This window comes from Chanos chanos, chromosome 2 (genome assembly GCF_902362185.1).
Source record: "Chanos chanos chromosome 2, fChaCha1.1, whole genome shotgun sequence".
NCBI lineage: Eukaryota > Metazoa > Chordata > Actinopteri > Gonorynchiformes > Chanidae > Chanos > Chanos chanos.
Window position 1 is genome coordinate 51,073,993 of NC_044496.1, and position 10,442 is coordinate 51,084,434.

At 39.1% G+C, this 10,442-nt stretch overlaps 1 protein-coding gene across 1 annotated transcript; it reads right to left on the minus strand.

Annotated features, from left to right (window-relative positions):
- Positions 1-1,149: 1,149 nt before the first annotated feature.
- On the minus strand, positions 1,150-10,122 carry LOC115805442 (solute carrier family 22 member 4). Its single transcript, XM_030766025.1, has 10 exons — positions 9,679-10,122; positions 8,399-8,502; positions 5,033-5,187; positions 4,581-4,752; positions 4,299-4,440; positions 4,031-4,122; positions 3,470-3,684; positions 3,055-3,237; positions 1,761-1,896; positions 1,150-1,542 (listed from the first exon to the last, which is right to left on the minus strand). Exons 1-10 carry the CDS (start codon positions 10,036-10,038, stop codon positions 1,443-1,445), a joined length of 1,659 nt encoding a protein of 552 aa, XP_030621885.1. The 5' UTR covers positions 10,039-10,122; the 3' UTR covers positions 1,150-1,442.
- Positions 10,123-10,442: the final 320 nt, after the last annotated feature.

The following is a 10,442-nucleotide window of genomic DNA, read 5'->3' on the forward strand; positions in this document are numbered from 1 at the left end:
TTGAAGCACTTACTGTACAGTGAACCTCATATGCAAATACGGTGGAGGATATGTTCCTTCAAAGTTCCTCTTGTATATAATTTATCTTATACTTTAAATGGCTCCAAATGTCTCAGCAGTAGTGAGTAACTGTAGTCAGAGCTGTAGTCAAGACCACCTTTCTCGAGTCCAGGACCAGGACTAGTCGAGACCGAGTCAAAAGAGGTTGGAGTCAAGACTGAATCCAAATGAGAGACAGGTGCATAGCCAACGGATGGGCCTGACGGGCCAAGGCCCACCCAAAAGGTGCATGCCCCCCCCCCCCCCCCCCCCCCGAGTTAGGATGGAATTATTTAATTTAAATTCTGCGATACGGGGTGTCTGACCTGTCATTCAGTTCAGCAGCGGGTGGTAAAGAATGTGTAGGCTAGTGATGGACCGTGGGTGAAAGTCGTGCCAGCTCGCTTATGAAAATAAATTTCGGGCTACGCCACTGGACTAAGCCAAGACTGAGACAGAAAAAAAAAGAAATTCTCTTTGAGAGCACTTACTTACCTGTTTATAATTTTTCTGTGATGCTAGAGACACAGTTGACTATATCTTCTGTGAAAATGATGAGCATGGATGTAGAGCGTGCGGAGATGAGTTTTGGCCGGCATACGATTGGTTACCAGGCGGCCAATGTCAACGCCCATTCTACATGGATTTTGAATTAATTAAGCCAATGCCCGTTTTCTGAACAAGCTCGCTTAATCAATAATTTGATTTTGAAGGCGGAGTTAATTGAGGGGAAAAAAAACAACATATATATTTTTTAAAGGCAGCTGGACTCGGTCGAGACCAACTAGAATATTTGGCGAGACCAATGACCAACACCGAGATAAGACTGAATGCAAATACCAACGAGTCCGAGACAGGTCCGAGACAACAGAAAAAACATCTCAAGTAGCCTACTACAGCCCTGACAATAGTGTCTCTCATCACTTTAAATGACTGAGTTAAATAGAAGACTTGAGTTTTGGACATGGGCATTTGGCAGTGGAAGTATTTAAGAAAGAACCCAAGAAATTCCTCCTTGAAAACTAAGCCCAAAGCTGTGATATTTGTGAAGATGTCAACAAAAAGAATCAACTGTCACTGCTGAATAAAAGAAAGCAACTAGAGTGTATGTACTTTTGCATATATGGTTTATGGCAGAGAACTGATATATCAAAATGTTGGGTCTGCACATTCAGTCACTGGGTGCATACATCTAGGGAAAACTGTAACATATGAAATATTAAATTATGTAGATACATTTAATTTTTTTTTTTTTTTTAGAAAAATTGATTGTAGAGTTACTGAGATTAGCTATTGCTTTGTAAACTTCTGCCCTTTAGAAAAAGAAATCTTGGAAAAAAAAAAAAACTTCAGTAAAAGTCCTGAGGTTGCAAAACAAAACACAGCCTCTGTTTTGCATGGAATCAGACACATGATAATTGACTATTCTCCATGCTACTAGTGTTCTGGAATGTCTTGCAGGTTTGGATTGCTTTGGGTTGCTTTTTACACCACAAACAGCACCTAGAAAAGATTGATTAGGTTAAAAAAAAGATTTGCTGCATTAAGAATGAACATTGTTTTGTTTTTCAACACAAGATGTGGGCAAACTGATCTCCTCTTTTGTCAAAGCATGAGGAGGCTGTAATTCAATGCCGTAAAGAGTCTCTCTCTCTCTCTCTCTCTCTCTCTCTCTCTCTCACTGTGTGTATGGTATGTACTGTATATGTATTGATTCATACCAGTTCAGTGTTTGCACTTGAGAGAGATCCTCTGGGAGATCAATGCCACTGGTTTCTGGGATCAGTACGCTTAGCAATCCTGCTGACACCGTCAGGAACCCCATTAAGATGTAGGGAAGGACTTTGTTATACTGACCTGTGGAGCATAACATACTTTATAAGAGAGCTGATATTTCACAACTGTCTGGTCCTGCAAATAAAGAATCATTTCAGAATTAAGAGTTCATCTTTATTTGAAATAATTAAAAAATGTAATGTCCTTTTAATACCTAATTGTGTTTCGGGTTTGTTGAAGCGACACATAAGAGATCATAGACTTGTTTTCAATTTCCCATGTAATACACCACTTCTTTGCACACATGCACTCATGTGCCTAAACACTCACATGCACACAGTCCCCACCCACACACACACTCAATGTAAGATGAGCTGTCAAGTAGTAATCTGAGAGTGAGTAGCCTCAGTCTCTCTGGAATGTTAGGTGACTTGACGTGGTTTCAACTTTACTCTTTATGCTCAAATCAGAATTCTCCGGCCAAGTTGTCTAGTAAAGGTGAGCAAAATATTTTCGAAGCACCAGATGGGTGTTCCAGGAAGCAGGTTTAGTGAAAACTCTGACTTAGTTGACTCAGAATAAGTAATAAACCTCCTTATAGAACAGCCCTATGGTTTTGTTTTGCTAGGAGAATGAAGCCACAGGGCTCTTCTATTAGGAGGTTTACTACTTACTCTGAGTTAACTAACTCTGAGTTTTCACGAAACCCGCTTTGTGGAATACCCCCCCAAGAAACGTGTACATGTTGATGAAATTGTTTTGAAATTTGAAATGCAAGGTATATGACGGTAGATGATTTTTTTTCAGAAGAATATGTTTACTCTGAAACAGTGTTAAAAAAACAACCACCCTAGATTAAAAACAAAATGGCACAGTCACAAGTGATATAAATATCTTTCATGTTTTATTGTTCTAATCCCTTTGACTTGCTTGCAGATACTTCTAGGCATTGTAACAAAGGTTACTTGGGGATATTCCATTTCAGGGCGAGGAACACGATCAGACCTTTACTGAATCATAACCTGCTGCTTTCCCTTTGTCATCATTATTCATAACAGTATTATGTTGAAGGCCAAAAACATCATGACTGTTTCTGTGATGTTGCAAAAAGCACTGAGTGTTGAATACAAGTCAGATAAATTTTTTTTTTAGCTTACTTTTTTTTTTTTTTGCAATACAAACATTCCAATAAATGTTAGACAGAATCTTGTCAGACCAGAGGAAAAAGCTCATGCTTACCCATATATGGGAAAAATGGTGAAATTGTGCTTCCAATTTTGGAAGACATGGAGCAGAGACCCATCCCCATTCCTCTCACTACAGTAGGGAACTGCTCTGCAGCTGAAACGTAGAGCACTGAGAAGGCCGCAGTGATCCCAAATTTAGCAGACATTGCCAGAACCACACCAAGAACACTGTACTCTGTGAAAAGGAAACATGATAAACATGAAAAGGAAACAACAACAACAATAATAATAACAGTAATAATAATAATAGTAATGATAAAAAAAAAAGCTAAGCAAGCTCAAGGAGTATTATTTCTCTATTTAATCTCAATATGTTATGAAAAGCTTCATTTTGGGTTGTGTAGTAAGCCCTTAAGATCGAGAGTGCGACTGGCGTTACATGAGTGTTTCACGCCAAAGTGTTTTACCCGTTGAGATAAGGTGAATGAACAGCAGTACTGTTCCCGCCGTCATTAAGGTCGTGGCAATAACGATACGTCGAGGAACCACCTTGAGCACCAGCCACACCCCAACAGAAGCCGCGATCTCCATGACAGCAAACAGAAGGCAGTTCAGGTAAGGGTCTCCATGCATGTTTGGGGTATTTAGGGATAGGCCAAAGTAGCTAATGGTAATGATAAACCTAGGGACAATTCAAAGTGAAATGTATGAGAACTGGCGCATTTGTTTATGTCGTATTTCTTTGTGAGCCTTTCAGCGAACAGGAAAGAGATATGTATTCTCATTTACTTTATGTACAACTGATATTCTTTGTTATGAAACGAATATAAGAATGAATGACTGAATGCCTGAATGCATTTCAGATATACTACAAAACATAATTGTAGCCTGATGCATACAGAATCTCACTGAATTGTCCTAAAGCAGCATGACCTAAAGGTTAATTATAATCATATTTTTGAATGATGAGATTTATACAGCTGGTTCAGTGGTTGGCTCAGGAGATCTATCTATCTCTGTTATCTTACCATATGGCACAATTAAGCACAGTTACATTTCTCATCTTTCTTGTCCGGACCAAGTCCAAATATGTATAGGTGGGCTCATTTTTCAGTTCTCCCTGAAAATAGAAAACACAAACTGAACATAATGAATTTCCTAAACATACACACACAAAACACACACATACACATACACGCACAGACGCGCACACAGACACACACACACAAACAAACAAACAACTAACCAATAACTACTTAAAATTTCTGAAGGTGAATACTCCAGAAGAGACATCACCTTATGTACTAGATGTTTCGCTTGCTTGAAAATAACAGCAGGTGGAGTGATGCCATTTTTCTTTGCAGCAGCACGAAGTATAGCCTCAGCTTCTTCAACGCGACCTTTCGTCAGTAACCAACGAGGAGACTCAGGGATGAACCTGATAACGAGTGATATCAGAGTAAAAGTGGAGGGAGACAAAGAAAGACCGGGGCTTGATTCATGTCCGCTGAAATTACGCCATTAATGAGGGGTTTATGATACTTTATGCTAACGAATGCTGTAGTAATATTTTCTTACCACCAGAGGGGGATGTAGAGAAGTCCTGGTAAAGAGAGAGCGGCCAACAACACTCTCCAGCTTCGAATGAAGTAGGCAAAGAGTGGAAGGAGAGCATATCCTATTCCATAAAAGACACAGACTCCCAGGGTTGAGAAAGTCACTCGTGAGGATTTCCCTAGCAGTTCGCAACCTGAATACAGAAAGCAACACACTGATTATGAAAATTCAAAGAACTGCTGGCAGGTCCAAAAGCTGGTGGGGTAAAATGTATACAGCCAGTTATCCTTTTATCAACACACACACACACACACACACCCACACACCCACACACACACACACACACAAACAATATTCTGAGCAATTTTGCAGTTCTCACATACAGGGGACAAAGAAAAACACTCTTAGGGTTGATTTAACTAATACATGACTGGCCATAATTATAAAATCATAATCTGTTTCACTCAGCTTGCCTAAAACGTAGGCTGCCACATAGTTAGAGATCTGTCCAATGCCTGTGATGAAGAAGAAAACGCAAAACATTTCCCAGCTGAAAGATGCCACTTGCACAAGGCTGGACAGAGTCTGCACTGCCATTGTCACAAACAGGGTCACCTTACGTCCAAATCTGTAAAAGAGGGTCGAAGGAAATGCATGTTACAGATCATAGTCAGACCGAGAGTAAGGGCAACATAAGTGTCCATAAATGTCTATAATGTTAAAACTGATCTCTGTATGCTTTTTATTATGTGAATGTAAGTAATTTACTCTGATTTTCAATCTTTGATTATAATTACTTTAATAGATATCTGTTTTGATTGAACCATCAACATATATATGAGGAGTTTTTCACACTCAACATTTGAAAAAAAGGAATTCAATAAATTCATTACATTTGCTGTATATCTGTTTCTGTTCAGCATTTAACCAACGCACATGAAATTTTCAGATTTTCACATTTCACATTTCAGATAAACAGAGCCGGCCGGACGCCTCAGCCATAAGCGAACTAAGCAGCTGCTTAGGTCCCCCATGGCCACCAGAGGGCCCCCAAGAGCGCTTCAAATGTCCTACCACAAGAGAACTTGATTTTTTTTAATTGAATTTTTGTCATACATCAATGGTAATCATACAAAAACGCAATATCATGTTAACGGCCGGCTAGCTAATACTACTTGTTTAATCAATGCCTCTGTCAGAGCTGGTGTCACGTTCATGCACATGAGAACTGTAGCGGACCGTAACTGCATTTTGATTCAAGCACAGGGAATTATTTCATTTTAAAGGGGAAGAGCAGCGTGTCGCCTGCGTTGAAATGAACGAAACTATAAACCTGTGTTTGTGTTTGCGCAACTAGCAAAACCGCATTTATCAAACGTTTAATGATAAGATGATTAAGTAAAGTTACCTGTTGACTAATGTGTGTGGCAAGGCCAGACGCCTGAGACTAACAACAGTTACCAGAAGCAGGCTCAACTGACTGTCCTCTCGCACGTTTTGTTGGTTGCTGGTAATATATTTTCCTAAAAATTATGTTGTTGTTTTTTCTCGAAACTTTACGATTTTATTCGCGTAATATTACGACTTTATCTCGTAATATTACAACCTTATTCTCGAAATTTCAGAATGTTTTTCCGTCAACGTGGCCCTAATACTCCGTCGTGTATTCTGTGCTTTTGCACGTTGCAAATTTTTTGAACCAAAAGCAAAAGTGGTTAACTTGTTTACAGTAAATGTATTGTAGGCTGGCTTATTTTGTTACTTTTCAGTACACCGCGTTCAGTGTGCCACTTACTGTACTGTATCACTTTGAATATTAAAATGCAAATAACACCAGACCACTGCTGTGAGTCTGCTACCTTTCAAGATTAAAAGCCGTGGAACGGTAAAAACATACCAGGTTGACATTGGTATGATGTAAGCAACACAGCTATAACTAATTAAATTGATAATGGGTGTGTTAGATTTATAGTAGGTGTGCGAATGATCAAGCACTGAAAAGTCAATAGTGTTGGTGGCGCCCCCCACCAAATTCTGCTTAGGGCCCCGTAAAGGCTTGGGCCAGCCCTGCAGATAAGATTCTCTTCTAACTATTTTTTTTTCTATTACAGTTAATATATATATATAACATTCCTGCGTTTTTCCAACATTTATTATATGCATGATATGTCTTCACACTGAATAAACATGTGAAAATAATTTCAGATAATAATAAATATGAGAATACATTGACGCTTTTTAGCTTAAGTATGAGATAAATATTGACATTTGCTTTAAACAGTGGAGGGTTCTCACTTGAACACAAAATTTTTAAGTTACATTTTGCATCCCATATGTCAATCATAAATCAAGACAAACTGTTCATTTTTTAATGACAGAATTTTTTTCACATTCACAGCTGTGATTATGAGGGATGTGATGGCTTAGCCTTGCCATATTTGAATGTGTATGTTGTTGATATCCCAGGCATTAGAAAATGTTACACAGTTATGGGTGTGGCACAGTTACTGCCATCAGCCCACAACTCAAAATGAGTTATGTTTTCCTGGGTGTGTTTTATTGGGCATACCATGTCCTACTGGTTAAAAATGAGTCACAAAAATTTGCCCAGTCATCCCCGGTTAGCAGTGTTCATGTTTCTGATTTAGACCAGATGTAGGCAGCGTTGCATTTCATCCTCCACTGCTCACGTAGAGAGGGTTCTGATCTAGGTTTAATATACTTTGCTGTCTGTCTCTATCTCTCTCTCTCTCTGATAGACACACATATCTCTCTCTCTGTCCCCCCTCCCCCCAGACCTCTCTCTCTTTCTCTCTCTCTCTCTCTCTCTCTCTCTCACACACACACGCACACACACACATGCACACAGTATGTTTCAGGCATACATTGGCTGTATGGCAGAAAAAAAAGAGAATTCAGGAACTAGTCAGAAGTACTAGTTTAGGTTTTCTACATCTTGTACGTATGCACACAGCATTTGTACATCATTCATTTGTTAAATTTAATAGTTTAATTCTGCTTGTGCCATGTGTACTTATAGAAAGTACAACATTTTCAGGATATCTTACCCTGTTGTGTTTCAAAACGAGGCACAAATTCTTTGTCACTGTACTTACATGTATTGTGGGAATATTTCTACTTTATTCAAGGACAAATGTTTCTGTAAACTTTCATGTTTACTTCTCAACATTTTCAAAAGCAAGTGGCTATTTTTTCCCCGATAAGCAAATACACCAAGAGTACTTTTAGTCTGACATGCAAATATGCAAATGAACAATGGAATACCTCACTTAGTGAATCATTTGTCGACATTACATCCTCCAATAGGCAAGATTACTGTCCTCGATGTGAACAAGCTTGCGCTACGTGGCTGATATGAATGTACCCTAGTCTAATCTAAGCCCTTTTCAGTAATGGTAATGATGTATTATTTAAATCACTACATTAGCTACTACCTCAATGCACTCGAGAAAGTACTTTTTTTTTTTTTTTTAAATTATTACACACTATGCACATACAGTGCAAGAACACTCCTTCCAAGGACACTTACCAGTTTTGATTATTAATTTGGAAACAAAGAAAAGTTGACAAAAATTGGACAGCTGAGTTGCTGAGTTGTTATTTGAAATGGTAGTGGCTTTTTGTATTCATTGGATCAAGTTCAAGAGCCATATAAAGTCACTAGACTAAACGAAGGCCTCTGAGCTTGTTTAATGTCGTGCCATCGATGACATTGTGCAATAGCGCTCAACCATTCGATTTCAAGGATTTCAAGGGTCAGTTTTTTAAGCAATCTCTTTAAAGTGGTCCCAAATTCTCTATCTTCCCAGCTTTAATACCTGTCTGAAATCTGACCAGATATGAATGAACCAGTCAGCACACCCATGAAAAAGATGGACAGACTGAATGGCACCTTCCAGGATTCCTCACACACAAGGTTCCACTGTGAAAGAAGCACACAGACACAGACTCACCCAAAGCAGTGTTGGCCAATAATGACCAACTTGGCAGCTACAAAGGTTACAATTCAACTAACTCTTAGCCATCCTGCGTACAGCTGGCTGCATGGCAAAAAGAGAAAACAAAGAACTTGTGTTCATACCAAAAACAAGTTTGGGGACAACCGTGGATCTGTCCCTCTAACACTTTTTTTTTTTAAATCTTTAAAGCCACTGGATTCTTTAAACATACATAATTTAAATACATGATTTACTCACATTTAAATACATGGTTTTCTCACATCAGTACAGGTATGAGTGGATTCTGTAAATGACTGGATTTGCAGATCTAATACAGCATTTCCGTAGGATTTTTATGTAAGAGTTATGTATAACAAACTTGTGCCCTACTTTTATAGAATGTTGTCTTGTCTTAACAAAACCTATGAACAGTTATGAGTTTAGGAATACTGCAGTTCTCTGCACTTTGTTCTGAAATTTTGGATGCAATTTTGTGATATCAAGGTAGTAGCACTGAAGTTATGAAGAACATGAACTCTGCACTGCATGATAACCCACAGCGGGCTCATAAAGACATATGTGCACGATAACTCATTTGATTAAAAAAAAAAAAAATGACAAGAGTCATTTTTTGGATGCTTATGTTTCTCCTTCACAGGGAGACGTACAAGGTCACACTGTCTCTTTTACTCAGGATATGGAAGATAAGATAAAGCATGCCCATGTGGTGTTATGGGACATGGAGTGAAAACTGAATGTCATAATGAAAGTCCATTTGCATGCGGTGGCTACAGACTGGGACACAAGCCAAAATGCTGAAGCGTTGTGTCGCTGAGAGGATCAACGGAAAAAAAAAAAACCCCCAAAAACAAAACTGTGTACTGTGACCTGGAGATAACTGAGGCCAAATGAGGTAATCAGCATTAGGACTGGTGGAGAACTGAAAGAAATGTTTCTATCAACTAACACCAGCCGATGTCATAATACAGAGTTAACCTATATCATTTTGAAAAGTATGCATTTTGCCCTAAGCAGTTACAGCTCAGATTTAAAGATCCGTAAATACATTTCAAATGAACAATCTCTGAATCTTATTTACAAAACATAAACACACACACACACACACACACACACACACACACAACCACCAGAATCCTTACCTCTGTTACTATGGTGTTGTCATACTGGTCAGTGCTGTATTCCCATCCATCCAAACAGCCCTCTGTTACATTGCTGAGCTGGGCCCCAGTATTATTAATCCATTTGTAGCGAGAGCACGTGCTGGGCCTTGTTACTCCCTCGATTTCTTTTTCAGGTATAGCCCATGTAAGGTTTTCAAGGCTCCCATTTAGGAGAGGTAGTTTGCAGTGATGTGCCGGCGTATCTGAGAGGAAGACCATGGACATTCCCGCATAGCCATTGGGCACAGTACTCAGGCTGAGCAGTAGGAACACAGTCCACTGGAAAGTGCCCCATTCCCCCAGGAACGAGGTAATTTGGTCATAGTCTTCAGTTGTCATGGGGGTCGAGCAGTTCTGAAGATCACTGGTGAGGTGGGTTTCCTATTTCTGTCTTAGTTTTGACTCAGCTGCTGTGTATTAATGTAGAAGCAGGATAGTGGGAGTGTCATCTTGTCAGCTTGTTCTTGGTTGGCTGGCAGGAGAACAAGGAAGTGTGCTGTATTTGGAGAGAAAGGGTGTGAGAGAAATGTATTTTCATACTGAGTTAGAAAGTGCTGAATTATTTTACAGCTACACTTGTTTAGAACAGATATTTACTGTCAGAGCTTCTGACAAACAGAGTTGGGTAGTAACTAATTACATGTATTCTGGACTATGTAATCAGATTATGCAAAAAAGTAACTGTAATCTGGTTAGGTTATATTTGGAAAATAAAGGGTCATTTGATTACAACTAGCTTTTTT